Below are 17,985 nucleotides of genomic sequence, written 5' to 3'. Positions count from 1 at the left end.
TCCTAGTAGGATTCCCCTTTCCTTTCCGGGGTAGGAGAGAAGGAAAGAGGGGGAGAGGGAGAAGGAAAAGGGGGCTGCACCCCTTGTCCAATTCGGACCAGAGGGGGGGGCGCCTCCTTCCTTTTGGCCTCTCTCCTCTATTCCCGTATGGTTCAATAAGGCCCAATACTTCTCCCGGTGAATTCCCGTACCTCCCCGGTACTCCAAAAATACCCGAATCACTCAGAACCTTTCCGATGTCCGAATATAGTCGTCCATTATATCGATCTTTATGTCTCGACCATTTCGAGACACCTCGTCACATCCCCGATTTTATCCGGGACTCCGAACTACTTTTAGTACATCAAATCACATAAACTCATAATATAACCGTCATCAAACTTTAAGCGTGCGGACCCTACGGGTTCGAGAACTATGTAGACATGACCGAGACACGTCTCCGGTCAATAACCAATAGCGGAACCTGGATGCTCATATTGGCTCCCACATATTCTACGAAGATCTTTATCGGTCAAACCGCATAACAACATACGGTGTTCCCTTTGTCATCGATATGTTACTTGCCCTATATTCGATCGTCGGTATCTCAATACCTAGTTAAATCTCCTTACCGGCAAGTCTCTTACTCGTTGCGTAATACATCATCCCGCAACTAACTCATTAGTTACAATGCTTGAAAGGCTTATAGTGATGTGCATTACCGAGTGGGCCCAGAGATACCTCTCCGACAATCGGAGTGACAAATCCTAATCTCGAAATACGCCAACTCAACAAGTACCTTCGGAGACACCTGTAGAGCACATTTATAATCACCCAGTTACGTTGTGACATTTGGTAGCACACTAAGTGTTCCTCCGGTAAACGGGAGTTGCATAATCTCATAGTCATAGGAACATGCATAAGTCTTGAAGAAAGCAATAGCACCAAACTAAACAATCATCGTGCTAAGCTAACGGATGGGTCAAGTCAATCACATCATTCTCTAATGATGTGAGCCCGTTAATCAAATGACAACTCATGTCTATGGTTAGGAAACATAACCATCATTGATTCAACGAGCTAGTCAAGTAGAGGCATACTAGTGACACTATGTTTGTCTATGTATTCGCACATGTATTATGTTTCCGGTTAATGCAATTCTAGCATGAATAATAAATATTTATCATGAAATAAGGAAATAAATAATAACTTTATTATTGCCTCTAGGGTATATTTCCTTCACTCTGTGGTGTGTGGTTGATTCCAGTAAAAATCTAGCCAGTTTAAACAAAATAGCCGGCCACAACAACGACCGCGGTGGCCATCCGGTTCCATCACTGGTTTGGCGTGGTTGTAGCTTCTCTCCGGTCAGTTCAAGTAAAATGACATGCTAGTTGTAGCACTGATGGCCGGCAACTAGTTGCAGCACGCACCGCAGCTGGTCGTCGTCGATGCATGCATCCCGGGTGTGGCCGGTCCCAAGGGACGATGGCCATCGGTCGCAGATTCTATGAACACCCTCGTCAGGTTGAAGTGCGACTGTTAACCGTCACCAATGCCCATGGCTTCTGTCGAGGATGCAGGGAAAAAAGGATGGAGGCCATGTATGAGAGCTTGTATGGATGGGCGCATTGCGGGTATGGTGACTATGGCGTGGCTGGGCTAGGTCAGCGACCGAGGGGGGGGGGTGTGTGAATGCAAGAGAGAGAAAAAGAGAGAAAGAAATTGAGACGAGGAAGACAAAGAAGGAAGATATAAGGTGGGGGAGACCGTGTGTGGGCCCTAGAACTTGGTGTCATTGTTTCTCTGCTTCCTTGGTGGTGGGACTCGCGAGCGAGCGAGAGCGACTAGCCGAGCGTTCCGCCGGTCGGTCGGAAGCAATCATTTCCCAAACTTTAGGTAGTAGAGTGAATATAAGCGATCAGCTCCACCCAACATATAGGAAATTTATCCATAACCAAGTATTCCGTTTATTCATATTATTTTCTGAATTTCAGCATTTGGGGGTTTTGTGTTGACATACTGGAAATATGAACTATAATATTTTAATAAATTGGAAATTTCTACACAAAATAAAAGAAATAATTTAATGACTTCAAAAATTCAGATGCTTCCATTTTTTAAAATCTAAGACAAACAAAAGTTCATTTTTTTCAAAAATTTAAAACTACAAAATCGATAATACAAGTTTCACAAAAAAACCAATATTTGGAAAATATCATTTCACTAATCTTCTAGTTAACCTTTTGCTTTCGAATATTATACCAACAAAATCATTCCTTCAGAATAAACTTCAGTGATTGTTCACATCTTAGAAACACCATGTCGTAGTTTAAATAATTAAAACATGTTTTGGTGAACTTTAGAAACATTACATATATATTTCATGCAAATTTTAATTATTTCACTAATATTTTTAAATTATTTCATAAATAGCAAGCATTCATTTTAAACTAATTTCATTTATGAAAAAATGTATTGATGAACTATTTTGGATCGCATATTGGCAAAAAATATGAAAACTTCCACCAATATATGATCCAAAATAGTGAACACATTTCAAATTATTTCATAAGTAGTAAGCTCAGCGTACAACAGAAATCCCATAGATGAACCATCTCCTGATCAAAAGTTTTGCCAACTCCGTCGTTGTAGAAGGGAAGGAACAAACAAAAAACGATATGTATCCTTTCACCCAAGGTGGGAAAACGAGGCCACAACCTCATCGTTGCCACAAAAACAGTCGGGAAAGCATCACTACGATCCCAAAGAGTCAGCTCTCCGCATCTACATCTCTGTTTACCTGCGACACCCCACCGCAAGGAGCAATTATTAGAAGACCATCGATCTCAACCATGAACTCGCTAAGATCCGATGACTACCACCACAACCGACAATGATGAAGCGTGCTGCCACCGCTACCTCAACACCAATTCACCACCAAAACAAAAAGAAACGCTGCTTCAAAGGAAGACTAGATGAATGTTATTCGCCGCCGCCATCGCCACCATATGATCCCAAACTATGTAAAATCAAAACCTAACTAAAATGCCTATGCTACTGAGTGTGGAACAAAGATCCCAAGGTTCCCCTTCCTTCTGCTGCCACCAGAGAAGCTAATGGGGGCGGATCCATATCTTTCCTCTATCTACATTGATTTTTTAACCTATCTAAATTGGTTCTTTGCGACTAGGAAAAAATATTCTTTTTTTTCAGAGTTGTACAATAATGATGATCCTCTCGCCATGTAATATTACCGTTAGAAAATCCGCGTTCATCGTTTAAGATGTAATTGAGCCGTGATCAGTTTTCCTACATCTATTGACGAGGGGTATAGAAATTAGCTTACGGGGTTAGCTGACAAAATCTAATTAAGGAGGAGAGGGCCCCACATTAAAATTAAAGGGGGTGTCTTTTTTGTGGGAAAAGGGATGAGACTAAAAAGGGGAAGATACACACCCCTGCTTTCATTTCGATGACAATTTCCCCATATGAATAGGATTTTCGCGCAACATTGGCGTGAAGTTTCACTTGGGTGCATATGCACCCGGTTGGATGGTAAAATCAGAAAAAAAATCCTTTTCTTTTCTTAAAGCAACATTGTTAGAACGTAAAAGTTTTACTAACATGAAACTTTTTGTGATGAAAAACATTGTGGAGGTTTGAAAAAGCACAAGGATCCTCAAAAAGGGCAATTTTCAAAAGCACTTTGAAACATTGATTTTTTTTGTCTAGACCTCCATGGATGTTTTTTCATCACAAGACTTTACACATATTAGTACAAACGTCTTATAGACAGTTACAGAGGTTGTAAAACATTCCACAAATGTTTATCACGTAAAAAGAACTCAGAATGTCTTTTGAATTTACGGCTCATTCATTCGAATTTTTTACTGTTCATTCCGGATCCATATGCAACATGAGCTCGTTTTCGGATTAGTGACGCCGCCTGCCGCTTGGCAAAATCTGTCTTCGCGGTAGGGCACTTGCATGAGACGTGGGCATTGCCGCGCGCACGAGCGAATAAACTTCGATCAAGGGCCACGTCGGTACCACACTTGTATGGCCATGGAGACGGTCCAGAACCTTCAGACCGTTCGCGGCACTCCGGCCTACGGGTCACGGACAACAGCACACTCCACGGAGCCACCACGTGTCGTCACAAGCCGCAACGTGTCCCCGTACGTGTCACCTCCGCCCCTCCCTCGCCTCCGCCTCGAGCTTATAACACTCCGGTCGGCCTCATCCTCTCCCTTACCGCAAAGCTCACGCACACCACCGTCGTTGCCAACTGATCCAAGATTCCAAGCTTTCAAGATTCCGCCGCATTGACGGATCGAGTAGTGCTGATAGGGTACGCCCATGTCCAGGTTGATGGCCGCCATGCTTCTCGGAGGCGCGCGGGTCGCCAGCGCCACGGCGCTCACCGGCAACACTGCCGTGAAGGCCATTCCCAGGCCCTGCTTCCTCGCTCCCCGGCCGCATGCCGCGAGCTGGAGCCCCATCTGCATGCAGACCGCCCCGAGATCGTCGCAGGTACGTGTATACAGAAGTTCAGTTTGGTTCCATCTGCCATGCCACGGTTTTTCTCTCGAGGTGCATGCTAACACTCGTGCTCGCCGGCTTTGGTTCGTGCGTCGCCAGGCGTGTAACAACGCGCCGGACGACCGGAGGGAGATTAAGGACAAGTACAGGGGCGCGGCGGAGCAGGCCAAGGATGCCACCGGCCATGCCAAGGAGAGCGCGAAGGACCACGCGTCGCGCATGACCGACGAGACCAAGGACAGGGCCGGGGACGCCGCCGAGAAGGCCTCCCGCATGACGGAGAAGGCGAAGCACGAGACCAAAGAGACGGCAAGCCAGGCCGCGGACAAGGCGGGAGAGATGAAGGAGAAGGCCAAGGAGACGGCGGAGGAAGCCGCGGAGAAGGCCTCCCGCATGACGGAGAAGGCCAAGCACGAGACGAAGGAGACGGCAAGCCAGGCCGCGCACAAGGCGGGGGAGATGAAGGAGAGGGCCAAGGAGACGACGGGGCAGGCGATGGACAAGGCCAAGGAGACGGCGGGCGCGGCCAAGGAGAAGACGGCGGAGGTGGCGGAGGGCGCCATGGACAAGGCCGGCGAGGCCAAGGACAGGGCCGCGGAGGGCACCAGGAGCGCCGGGGAGAAGGTGGCGGAGATGACCAAGGAGGGCGCGAGCAAGGTGGCCGAGACGGCGCAGGCGCTCAGCGAGAAGGCGAAGCAGGCGGCGCAGGGCGCCTGGGAAGCCACAAAGGAGGCCGCGCAAGGGGTGAAGGAGAAGGTCGGTACAGAGAGCACGGCGGAGGAGCACTCGACGTGGGACGACGTCGAGGCCGCCACCAAGGAGAGGGACAGGATCGCGCAGGAGGAGCGGAAGAGGCAGGCCAGGGAGAAGGGCGCCGGCTTGCCGTAGACGAAGATGGCTGTCCGGCTGGACATCTCCACGCGTCTAGTGGCCTCTGTTTCGAGTTGAATTTTAGTTTTCAGCCTCTTCGGTTTACATGTTGAATAATGCTTTGGCAAACAGATGCGCCGATGCCTCCCCTGAGATGAAAATATTGGAGCAATCGTGTAGAAAAAACAAGAAATTTCTTTTGAGCTCTGCAATATGTGCCGTCTCTTTTTTTTTCCGATGGAGAATGTGTACCGTCTCTGATGGAGGATGTCCAATACTAGTTGAACCACTAGTCGTCTGTCTTTGGAACTCTGCGATACTGCCATTGATCTTCAGTTTTATCGCGATACTGCCATTGATCTTCAGTTTTATCTCTCAGCGGCAAAGATCTTCAGTTTTATCTCTCATCGACAAAATCTTCAGTTTTTTTATTGACAGACAGAAAAATCATGGCTTCAGTTTTTTATTGACAGAGAAATATCATCGTATGCATGTCCGTGTATTAGCTAAAGCATCGGTATGTTAGTAGCTGTTGGAATTTTGCTAGTAGGCCTTTGTTTCAAAGCCCAATTAATTGGTCTATTCATGCGTGGAGTGAGTAAGACTAGAGTTTAGTGCTATGGAAGTTAAGAAAGACTTGCACCTTAAGGAGAACTCTTCTACAACTTGTACGATGAGACGTACACACGCTTCTCTTCGCTTGCCTTGCCACGCCTCGTCACGACGCTCGGACATGGGGTTTACTCTCACAATCTACCCGACCCGTATTATATAGTCAGTTAGACATCTGCTCTAGCCGTCGCTGTTTTATATGATTTTGCACCATCGTTTCAGATCATTGCGTCGTCAAGCAAACCTTCTTTATCCTTTTTTTTCGGCGTGCACCGGAAGAAGGGACAGCAAGCCTCCGGAACCCCGCCTGTAATCCTGTACGGGAGAGGGATGATCAGGTTTTTAGGGAGTGCACCCGCGCGATTGCTGGCAGCGACGACTTCGCGAACGACAACTTTTTCTCCGACCTCGGTAATCCCATCCTCGACGACATAGGAAACAACGTCAACGAGGGCGGTGCTGTTTCCGCTACACCGTATGTGATTCTATCCTTTTTGTTTAAGATCGTGATAGAATTCATGTTTTTAATATATGGTCTAGATGTGATATATTCATCTATTATGTTAGTTTGCATGATTAGCTTAATCTCTGCAATTGTTGTCATGATTTATTTTCTGTTTATTCAGATTAAATTTTATAATAATTTAGTCATATTTCCAACAGTAGGTAAGTTAGAAGGGAACGTGAAATGACTTCAAGTTTTGTTGTTTTATTGCGGGGTGATGATTTTATAGAAGAAGATCGTGCTTGCGATGTCTTCTTCACTCAGGACTGGCCGGTAGCTTCAGGTGATGTTCATGTTTGGCATATGCCTCAATTGGTATTCATGTTTAGCATATGCCAGCTCTGATCGAGATTTGTTTTTTTTTTTGAGAATTCTTGCCAGCTTTATTCATTTAAAGTGTAGGTCATAGGTATAAGGTTTGGGTCATGGGATTATCCAACTACATATGTCTACCTACGTCTATCTCTAGGCTATAAGCATAAGCAAACTTGATGAGATTATGAGCTTTTAAAAAATTAAAGTTCCTACACTCATGAATAAAAGAACATGAAATAATACTATTACAATGGTCTCATGTATAATCGCTGTATTTGGTCCTCCAGTCCCCTGTTTATGTCATCCACCACACCTTGGCAATTGGACGCGACATATGTGGCTTTCACAGCTAGGTCATCTGCTAGTGCGAGTGCTTCCGGACACGCATATGTCTTCAGGATTTGAGGGTCATTGGTTCCTTGAATAAACATTGCCGAGGACCCTAGGTATAAGCTTGTTTGGTCCCTACAAATCGCAGCCTCTGCTCCCCAATTACGCCTTCTAGCGATTGCTCTGTCTACATTGATTTTCACACTTCCAGCTGGAGGCGGAAGCCAGCGCTGGGGCTGTGCCGTAGTCGTAGCAGTTGGGCCTCTACTGCCTGTTTCACCAAAGACTGCCCCAAATCTGAGAGAAAATTGTTAACAAAAGATGTAGTCTGTTGTGGACTCTGAAAGATGGATTTATAGATTGTTTTTCACCTAGCATGCCATATGGACCATAGCGTGACAGCCATCCTCGTGAAGCTTGTGTGTTCCATTGAGTCGCTCAGCTCGAACGGCCACAACCTGGCATTGGGCTCCATATTACATGTCATCTGCGCAACCAAGTCATCGTCCGACAGAGTCCAAATATACCTTGACATGGTGCATGAAATAAGGGCATGTCGCCATGAGTCCTGACACCCACAAAGAGGGCACGCGTCTTGGACAGACATATTACGTTTCTTCAAAATGTCAGTGGGCTGGCAGCCCAGTTCGTATGGTGCTGTTGCTTAGCGAGCGTCCTTACCGTGTTCTTTTCTATCAGATGATTTCCCTTGTCTAAAAAAAAGTGTTCATTTCTATCTAGATGATTTCCCTTGTCTCAAAAAAATCTAGATGATTAAGATGATTTCCCCGTTGCGGCAAGAATTTAAGGATTAATCTCAGATAAATTATGTATGAAAAAATAATCAAAATAAAAACTACTATTTTTTAAGGTAGACAAGTTTCATATTTATATTTGTGTGAGAACAAACCACAAACTATCAGGTGATAACCACACCTTAAATGTTCTTATAATACCAACTTTGAAAAATTAATTTTATATGTTTCAAAAAGATCTAAATATTTTTTTGAGTGTTCGCAACGTACATGACTACAGCCCCTAAAAAATCATATCCGAATTCGAAATACACATTGAGAAATAAAAATAACATATCTAGTGTGGATAGTGCCAAAAAAGACAAACAAAACTGATACTGCACATCTGGATTTATTTTTCTAATTTCTCATTGTGCATTTCAAACTTAAAAGCTGAAATTTTTAGGGGTTGCAGATACATTCCTTATAAAATTTCAGATTTTTTGTAACACTTAAACTTATTTTTTTGAAATCGTATCATGGGGGCGTTTAAGGTGTGCTATCACGGGATATTCTTCCATGTAGTTTGCTAGTTTGCATGGGTTGAAGCAACAACTCGCCGGAGCTCGCTCGCATAGATGGTTCTTCTTCGCATAATAAGTTCATACATGCTACATACATACATAAAGATTAGATATGCTAGACAGGGCCTACGCTACCGCACCACTGCAACAAAATTGAGCTCACCAGAGCTCCTCCTGAGGTAGCTGCCCACCGGCGGCGATCAGTCGGAGTCGGAGGAGTCGGAGTCGAGGTCGACAAAGAGCTTCGCCTGCTCCTCCTTCATCACGCGCAGGTCGGCCTCCTTCGATGCGTGCGCCTGCGATGCCGTGAGGCCCGTCTCGAGGAAGAGCCGCTCGTACTCGAGCTCGTGCCAGATGCGCTCTTCCATCTCCTCCTGATCCCTCGTCGACCGCTTGAGGACGACGCGCTCGAGGAGCTCCTCCTGCCCCGGTGGGAGGTAGTCCTCGGGTACGATGATGCCTCGGCGCGGCGGCGCATTGGGCACGGCCTCCTCCGGCTCCCTCTTCACCGGAATGAGCCGCGAGCTCGATGCGCCCGCGGATGAGCACCCCGCGGACCCGTGGCCGGATGAGCTCCCCACTGACCAGTTGCCGGAGGAGGCGCGGCGGCGACGGGCGCGCTCAAGCTCGAACTCGTCGAGCTCGCACCGGTTGAATGCCGGCGGCGGCTGGGCACCCTGGTTGAGCCACCGACGCGCCCCCGCTTGCGTGTGGCGTCAGATCTGGCACGGCGGCGACGCTCCGCCTCATCCCCCGAGTCGGCCATGGTGGTTCAAGGCTCGCCGGCGGCGAGAAATCGAGCGGCGCGGTGGGGAATTGGAGGGGAACACGGCGGCGGGAGGATAGGGTTTCGACCCGCACTGCCCCGCAAACCCACAGTTATAGTGGCTCGGGGGTTGCGTTTGCGGGCTGCGGCAAAAAAAATTACGTGCCGGACACCGATGCGGGCTCTGGTCTGGCCAGAAAAATGAGTCGAGCCCGTATAATCACCAAAATTATGCGGATTTGCGCCGGATGCGGGGTCTGCTAAAGTTGCTCTTAGTAGATATTTACGGTGGGGTGGAAGGCTGCATGTTGACATAATTAGAGGTAGTGACTAGTGAGGGTCCATTATTTAAGTATACATAGGATTCCAGTGGAGTTTTTTATTTTCCGCTTTCTTGGTTTCCGTCTTCCCATTTTTGAAGTTACACGCACATTTCTACAAATATTTATACATTGAAAACTAATGTTCAGATTTTTTTTGATGTTTATACTCACAAAAAAAGTATGCTCCATGATTTTTAACTTGTTTTCATTAGTTTTTTTCTTCATAATTTAAAAATATATGGTTTGAAAGGAATGTTTAGAAATTCCAAAAATTGCTCACAATTTATAAAAAGAAACCATGATCTGAAAATGTTAAATAATTTTAGAAGCATTCACAAACTGAAAAATATTGTATTAAGGAAATGATCACAAACGTTATTCTTTTTAGTGCAAAGCAGTTTGAGCAACTTATTCCGTGAGTAAATGGAAAGAAAAGTGAGAGAAAAATTGAAATCCCTCACAAAAAAATACAAATCAAATGCTAAACCAGAAGAAAATCAAAACCCGATGGTAACCACACAAAAAGGTGAAGAAAGAAAATAAAATAAAATGAGAGAGACAAACAAAAACAAACTATGGACGCTCAGAGAGAAGAAAAGGCACGAGAACTGAAAAGAAGTAACGAACTGGAATTCATTTCTCGTACCTTCTTTCTGCGGATAGCATAATTATACAAAAGAAAATAATAATAAAACATGGTGTACACTCTGAAAAAAAAGTATGAGAAGTGAATTCCAGTTCGTTACTTTTTCTTTTCACGCCCAAAAAAAAAGGCAACAGACCGGAAGTCACTTCTTCTACCTTTTTGGTGTGCACGGAATGAAGTCTGTTTTAAACCTTGAAAGCATCTCCAACAGAAGCGCTATATAAACGACGCGCGGTATAAAAACTGCTTTTAACGCACGCGGATCTGGTTTGGAGTCTTCAGCGACCGCACAAAAAACGCGCGCGCTATAACTAATGCAGCGCGCTCATCAAAAAGGCATCGCGCGCAGCATATTTAGTGCGCCTGGTCGCGCGCGCTGCAAACTCTGGGCTGCTGCAGATGGGACCGCTTGATTTGGGCTGCTGGACTCACGCGCGCAGCATATTTTACAGCGCTTGTTGGAGCAAACGCCTTCTAGCGCCCTAAAAAAACTACTTGCGCGTTGTAAACCCGTTTTTTAAGCGCCACGCATTGAACGGCTGTTGAAGATGCTCTGAGATTGTAGAGCGCGACGCAAACAAACCCCAATGTCTAAATCCTTGAAGTCTATACTCTATTTTATCGATCCCGGTCAATTGTAACCCTAACCCAACTCTAGATCTGTTTGGAAGAAAATTTCCCCTCGGATCACTCGTTTCTGTCATTGACCGCACGGGCCTACATGTCGCGTCCTTCTTCTTCCTCGACCTCTTTTCTTTCTCTCTGTCTTTCTCTTCTGGAATCCATCTCATGTGCAGCTGTCCTCGCGTTGGGTGGGGTTTTTGTCTCCTGCCAGCGTTGCTTGTCCCGGACCTCTGCGTCCAGCCACAGATCCCATTGCCATTGTGGTCCGCCGCCGGCCGCCCCCAGGGCGGTCCAGCTGCATCACCTCTGCCGCACGACGGGGCTCCGCCTTGGCCGCCACCGCCGAGAGCGATAGGAGCACGACCTCCACCCGCCCTGCCGTTGCCATCGGATTAGTTCCCCTCTTCACCAGAGCGCAGGCCGAGAGTTCTCGAGGGATCTTGCCACTGGTCTTCGAACGAGCGGTTCAACAGAAGTTCTCGACATGGACAAGGGGAGGGGATTGGAAAGACCGCGACGGCGGAGCAGAGCGACATCAGTGGAGGGACTCGAAGTGATTTCACCGGCGGCCAATTAAACCTGCAATTGGCGCCCACGCGGTCACAGGAGACGAGGGGAGGCTACTGAGTACTGACACGAGCAATTTGCTTGGCGTTTGACCAAAATTAGTGGAATCGACGTTTTATCCATGGTGGAGCATTCTTCTTCATCTCTGGTGAGAGTTCTGCCGCGTCGATTTACCCTCTCCGGTGAGACCCAGTTCACAAAATTCCATCTCTTTTTATTCCTTGCAGTACTCGTCGTCGTCTTCTCGGTGTCCGGCGCGCTCGTGCTGCTGCTGCGGTAGCGTATGTGTCGCTGCTACTTGCGTGCGTGCGTGTGGATGATTGTGCTGCTACTTGCATGCATCATCTGCATTGGGTGGAGCGCTGCTCACCAAGCTGGCCAAGGCTGCAACGAGAGGAAGAGAATTGAGATAGACGATGGCTGGAACAGCTGGGCCAAAGTAGGCAGTGAGACTAGCTATTGATCCTGGCCAGGATCATCTTCTTTCCGGCGCGCCAAACACGTCTAGGGTCTAAATTGATTGGGATTGATGAGTATGGGGTATAGATTTCAGGAATTTAGACGTGAGGGTTTGTTTAAGTCGTGCTCTACAAACTTAAGGTTTAAAACAAACTTCATCCGTGTGCATGATGTACATCAGGTTTCACTATTATTTTCTTCTCTATTTCTAAAGGAGAGTTTATGCTCTAGGCTGGCCGTTTTGGCTCTGGGGTATATGCTCTTGGATGAACAATACATTTAAACCAAAGAGAAAATAAAAAAAAATCTGTTTTTTTTGTGTGTAGACGATTTTGTTAGTGTAACAAGTGTGCTTGATAATATTCGTGTGAAGCAGTGGTTTGTCAGTGAATAAAATAAAATTAAGTGTAACATTTGACGCTTGACTTGTTTTTTTTTTGCACAGGTCAAAATGCTTAGCATGGCCCCTAAAAATTTGCAGGTCGTTATTGAGTGTGACAATGAACCTATCTATTTTTTTGGCATTTGCAACAAAAAAACATTATTGGCGCACAGGGGCTATGCTGCCAATAGCTGAATTGTAATATGTTCCTTTTATCTAAGCTAATTTGGTGTTTTTTTCATGTCGTATTGGAAACCATGTTCTTCATTACCTCTGTGAAATCTTAGCAAAAACCATGTCCTGCATTAATTGAATCAAATAAATATTTTTTTATCAAAATTTCAACTAAATCAAAAGTTTCCTTGACTTACTCTACCCATATGCAGATCAAATAAAAATCTTCCCAAAACCTCCACTAAATCAAAATTTCATTGGCTTCCTGTACTCATACTCAAATAAAATCAAATCTTACAAAAATCTGGAATATGGTGGGTGTGACGTATATGTCGGACACAATTGGTGTTGAACCACTAGAATATGTATGTCCTCATTGCAACACATGATCAATTAGCTAGTGATGGTAAACGTGGAGTTCCTCGCTATTGATTATTTTCTCCTTACCATGGGTACAATTTTATTTAGAAAATAAAAGTGGGTTCTCTCAAGGTTATCACGGTTTGTTTGCCAGCTTATTTGACATGTTCCTCCTGAGCCAGGCCCATTGCAAGGAAAGGAAAAGCTAAATTTTCTTTAGGGTAACTTCATCTTTTCAGCTCGGCTCCCGAAAAATAGAAAACAGAGGGAAAGCCCCACATTAGTAACCAGTAATTGGACAAACACCTAAATTGGTCTGGTCCTAGGTTAGCGTACCCTATGCGACCATAAGAATAGGATTGCTAAATCCTATTGATTTACACTGTGAGATCACCAATACACCAAGTATCATAAATTTCACATAAACTAAGCATGTAAAGTTGCTCGCATTCTACTTGTTTACTTCAGCTCCAAAGGGCTTCTCGTCTACTTCAGTCTTGAAGGGCTTCCTGAATATCAAAGTAATAATAGAAATGGAAGTTAAATGTGCCTATTTTGATATGTGAGTTGTAATAGGTAATATTTACCTAAAATCAGTCTTAAGTTGCAAGCAAAGCAACAATTGTTCGTACTTGAAAATAGCAATGCTCAAATTCTTAAGTATTCTAGGCGGTTTGAGGAGCAAAACCGATTCATATGTTTTCTGAGTAGTAAAATTACCGACTACAACCATCTCCAGTATTACATATTAACATTGCTGGACTCCAGACATAATGTGAAAATGCATTCAAAGACTGAATGTGACAACATCTCCAAAGTTAATTTTTGTATCAAGGAATCTTACACTCATATTCTTGAGAGACATGGAATCTTATTCTTATGAAGCTAGAATCTTATTGTGTATTACCACATATTCAATTTTTCATTACGGAAATGCTAAAACATTAGATCCAACATCTCGTGGAAAAACAAATAGAAATGTAAATTGCATCTCGATCCTTGGGGATTCCTCCTTCTTCTCCGACTGGCACCGATGACATGCTGATTGTTGTCATGGTTTGAGGTATGCACCATTGTCAGAACGATTCCTATCCACACATGCAATTGGGAAGTGAACTATGACATGAAACAATGTCAACATCGATCTAGAAGAACGAATGACTCAGTGAATAAGACACCGCTATATCAGATGATAACAGCCGCCGCAAAACTCCATAGATCCTAATATAAAAATTAGGAGACACAAGCCCCCACAAAATCACTAAAATGGTCGACAACTGACCGGGTAGGAGGTGGACACGAAGAACCAAAAGGGAAGCCTATTGTCACCACCTCCTCAATGCAACGATACCGACGACCAACTCTAAACTCAACGATGCAACGAATCATCAAGGACACGAGGTTGCCATCTCACTCACGTTGTCTAGAGGAGCGTCGTATGGTAGGGAGGGATCTACAACACATAATCTCCACGGCGTGGTCTTTGCCACCATAGGACTGCCAATTAAATCCCTAAATTACTTCATACACACTAGAAACAACAAATCCAGGGATCCCCCATCTTTTTGCCTTCAAAGAGGGAGGGAACACATAGTCTGGCTTGCAGCCAGGCGAGCAAAGTCAGCCGCCACCAATTCTCTTAAGTGCATCCGTATTTTCCTCTGCTTCGGGAGCTATTGTGATCGACGTGGGTGTAATTACAATTTCACCCTTTTTCCATTTATGGTGTTTCAGTCCCTTTATGGAAAGTTTCAGTCACTTTCTCGTATCACTTGTTTTTATGTTGTTTTATATTCATTACAAATGCATATTTTTGGTGCAATTACATTTTCACCCTTTTCCATTTATTTTTGTTGTTTGCGTGAGATGTATGAATTCCCAATTTGCACCAGCTGATTTCGTCGAAGAAGGAAGAAGAAAGAGAGGTGCTGCATCAAGGTCGATACATGGACGACGTGGCTGGCTGCAGCGTCCCTGGCAAGGCTGATCCAAGATAGTCTCGAATACGGGGACAACCCGACATCCTTGGCGAAGGCGGGGCAATAGGTTGACAATACATGTGAGGGGTGCGGCGCGCACTCGGAGGTGGAAAGGGAGTTGCACCGAAGATGGTGAGAGGGTTTGTAGATTTTAGAGGGATGGTTGGGGACATCAACAACATGAAATATGCGACAACTCGGGTGGGGTGGGGTTGTGCGTGGCAGTGCTAACCAAACACGAGTAGTGTAGGCAGGTGGTTTAGCCCATGTTGATTGTGAGATTGATGGGGTAGAAAGCTTAGAGGCGTGCATGGTAGAAAAAAATATGCAACTTATATATCTCTCGTTGGATTAACAAGGCAGAGGCAAGGAGGTGAGGGTTCATCCTTATTCTTCCCTTTTTGATTGGAGAGCTCGGGAGCAACCTCTTCCATAGTGTTCATCTTATCAGATAAAGTGAGGGTTCACTCTATTAGGAATAAATTAGTTTGTGACTGTTGATGCATTAGCATGCTACAATTAAACAAATATTCATTTGGAACATGGAACCGTCATTAGTGAAGGGTTGTGATGGTTGGCCATGTCGAATCCTAATAGTGACGTCGGTTTAGAACATAACTCTCCCAATGCAGATTTCTTAGGAATGTTTTATAGGTATTTTGCTGATGTGCCTTAGTATTTAATGAAAAGATAGGGATGTAGTAGCTTAGAGGGATGGCCCTAGTAGCTAACACACAACCCTTGCATGTAGCCATGGGCAAATAAATTTACTAACTCAATCACATGTAGTATCATAGCTGGTATCATGCATGCCAACTAGGTAATTTTGATGAGGTGTCATAGAATTAAACAAAAAAAAGAGGGTTCAGTATCATATAAAGATACCGTATCATAATAAATGCTATACTACTATGTGTCATGCATGGTAATAAATAAAGTACCACGTGATACTAATATATAATACTATGCATTAGGGAGGTAGTATCATACACTAGTATCATATGCATGAGACCCAAATACAACCCCTAAATTGACCGGCTAGTTGTCTCTTAAACTTTTATATTTTCTATGATATAACATGCTAAAAAACGATGCATTGGGGGAGGCCCCTTCTCATCCATCATAGCAGCTGACATCTTTTGAAGGCGCTCCTTGAGAGCAAATATAATAAGTGATGTAAGCGAGATGTAAGACTTTCAATATAATATTTTTAATGAGTTGAAAGAGAGAGAAGATAAAAGAGAATAGAGCAGGCTACAGATCAATAACCAGTTGCAGCATGTGCCCTAGTGGCTTTGTGAGAGAGTGAGGTGACTCATGTATCAACAAAGTAATACTCCCTCCTTCTAGGAATACTTGTCGGAGAAACGAATAAAAATGGATGTATGTAGAACTAAAATACGTCTAAATATATTCATTTTCTAACAAATATTTTCAGATGAAGGGAGTACATATCTATATCTAATTATTATACTTGCTGACTATAAACTTAAATATAAATGACATGGCAACATTATATAGCTATTAACCATGCTCCCGACCATGTATCGGTGATGTCATTATTGTTCATTCAATCACTTTCCAATTAATACTTTCTACAGATGGGATATAAATATGGCTAAACTTACCCTTGATTAATCGACGGACGGTATCAAATATCTTCTGCTATCATAAGTTGAAGCATCTTAAAAGAGCTCCTGACAAAACCTTGGTTGTACGTAACCTTCAAACGTGGACAGTAGGATTTGTTTCTTCGATCCGCTCCAAACAGGTCATGTAGGTATACGTGCCTTCGTACGAGACGCTGGTGGGGTAAGCAGCTACCCACTTCTTTTCTTTTATTGGTATAGGAAATTCGACCGTACATTACCACATAAACCTTGTCGACAACTCTCCGCGCACTGCTCCACCACAGAACCTTGTCGACCGTCGATTGTTGCCATGCGCCGGAGCGATCGGCCCCCGACGTGTCACCCCCCAGCTCACCCTTCGCCCCTCCGCGTCCGGCCTATAAAAACGACGATGCACCTCTCGTCCTCCCATTGCATTGCAAGTGAAGCTCACACAACCTACCCTACCCTACCCACCCATCCATCAGCAGTTTTTCTATCGACCAATGGCTTCTTCTTCCGTGCTTCTCGGAGCCTCGGCCACGGCCGCGCTCACCGGCACCCCGGCAGGCAAGGCCCTTCCCCGGCCTTGCTTCCTCGCCGCTCGCCCGCGCACCGTGAGCGGCGGCCGCCTCTGCCTGCAGAACGCTCCAAGGGCGACTCCGGTACGTGTGCCGCGAGCAGTACCGTTCGATCATGGCCTCATGCCGATTATTTTTACGTACGCTGCTGGTTAGTCGTCCTCTGAGATATGCTGACCGAGATATATGGGTGCATGGGACAGGCGTACAACGACGCTGCGGATGCTACCGACAAGGCCATCGACGGCGTGAAGGGGGTGGCCGACGAGTTGAAGAAGGGCGTGGCGGAGGCGGCTGAGGCCGTCTCGGGCAACACCGAGAAGGCCGCGGAGGAAGCCGGCAAAGGCGCGAGCGAGGTGGACGAGAAGGCCAAGGACTTCGGCGAGCAGGCGAAGAAGGCGACGGAGGAGGCGTGGGACGGCGCCAAGGACGCCGCACAGGGCATCACGGACAAGGTCGCGGACGCGGCCAAAAAGGAAGCTAACTAAGCTAACAATGCGTTGACTAGTCCGATATGTATCTCTCAATTCATTTTCCATTGTAAGAAGGGTTGTAAGAATGCATATACGTACTTTGGTACAAGAAGAGATAAAATAGCTGCATTTATTTTCTGACATACAGGATTACCGCCCTGTTAATGTCAAACGCAATAAAGAAAATGATGCTAAAAGGTTTACATAATAGCTATGCGTGAGTTGCTTGAATTTCGAATTTGAGTCAGTCGATTCGTGGAAGAAGGAAGGAGGAGACGAGGTGTAGCACCAAGGCAAAAGACGACGGAGCCGGGGCGAGTGGAGCGAAGCCCGGGGGCGCGGGCAAGGCCTTGGCCGGGAACGAGCCGTAGACGGAGATGGCATGCCTTGCCGCAACGTCTCAGGAGAAGGTGAGTCGGTGGTTGACGGTTCGGGTGTGGGACCGGGAAGGCTCGCCCGCGAAATGCACTTGTTACACTTCATTTTACCGTGTAAGAATGCATATATGTATTGTTGAGAGATTTTACGTCGATCCTAACAGCGGTAGAGGGGAGTACGTGAAATTTG

General features: G+C 45.4%; 2 protein-coding genes across 2 annotated transcripts; both read left to right on the top strand.

Moving 5' to 3' along the window:
- The first annotated feature begins 4,207 nt into the window (after positions 1-4,207).
- LOC125533917 (uncharacterized) lies at positions 4,208-5,606 on the top strand. Its single transcript, XM_048697243.2, has 2 exons — positions 4,208-4,515; positions 4,624-5,606. The coding sequence occupies exons 1-2, from the start codon at positions 4,342-4,344 to the stop codon at positions 5,410-5,412; spliced, it is 963 nt and encodes a 320-aa protein (XP_048553200.2). The 5' UTR covers positions 4,208-4,341; the 3' UTR covers positions 5,413-5,606.
- Positions 5,607-16,798: 11,192 nt separating this feature from the next.
- LOC125539512 (uncharacterized) lies at positions 16,799-17,626 on the top strand. Its single transcript, XM_048702982.2, has 2 exons — positions 16,799-17,029; positions 17,149-17,626. The coding sequence occupies exons 1-2, from the start codon at positions 16,871-16,873 to the stop codon at positions 17,431-17,433; spliced, it is 444 nt and encodes a 147-aa protein (XP_048558939.1). The 5' UTR covers positions 16,799-16,870; the 3' UTR covers positions 17,434-17,626.
- The last annotated feature ends 359 nt before the right edge of the window (positions 17,627-17,985 follow it).

This window comes from Triticum urartu, chromosome 2A, assembly GCF_056163025.1.
Source record: "Triticum urartu cultivar PI428250 chromosome 2A, HENAU_Tu73, whole genome shotgun sequence".
Taxonomy (NCBI): Eukaryota; Viridiplantae; Streptophyta; class Magnoliopsida; order Poales; family Poaceae; genus Triticum; species Triticum urartu.
Note: the sequence above shows the minus strand (reverse complement) of the source record. Positions and strands in the feature narration are given on the sequence as shown.

Coding starts and splice junctions, on each gene's coding strand:
- LOC125539512 (XM_048702982.2), top strand. CDS start 16,871: ATGGCTTCTTCTTCCGTGCTTCTCGGAGCCTCGGCCACGGCCGCGCTC. Junction 17,030..17,148: donor ACGCTCCAAGGGCGACTCCG/GTACGTGTGCCG, acceptor TGCATGGGACAG/GCGTACAACGACGCTGCGGA.
- LOC125533917 (XM_048697243.2), top strand. CDS start 4,342: ATGTCCAGGTTGATGGCCGCCATGCTTCTCGGAGGCGCGCGGGTCGCC. Junction 4,516..4,623: donor CCGCCCCGAGATCGTCGCAG/GTACGTGTATAC, acceptor GTGCGTCGCCAG/GCGTGTAACAACGCGCCGGA.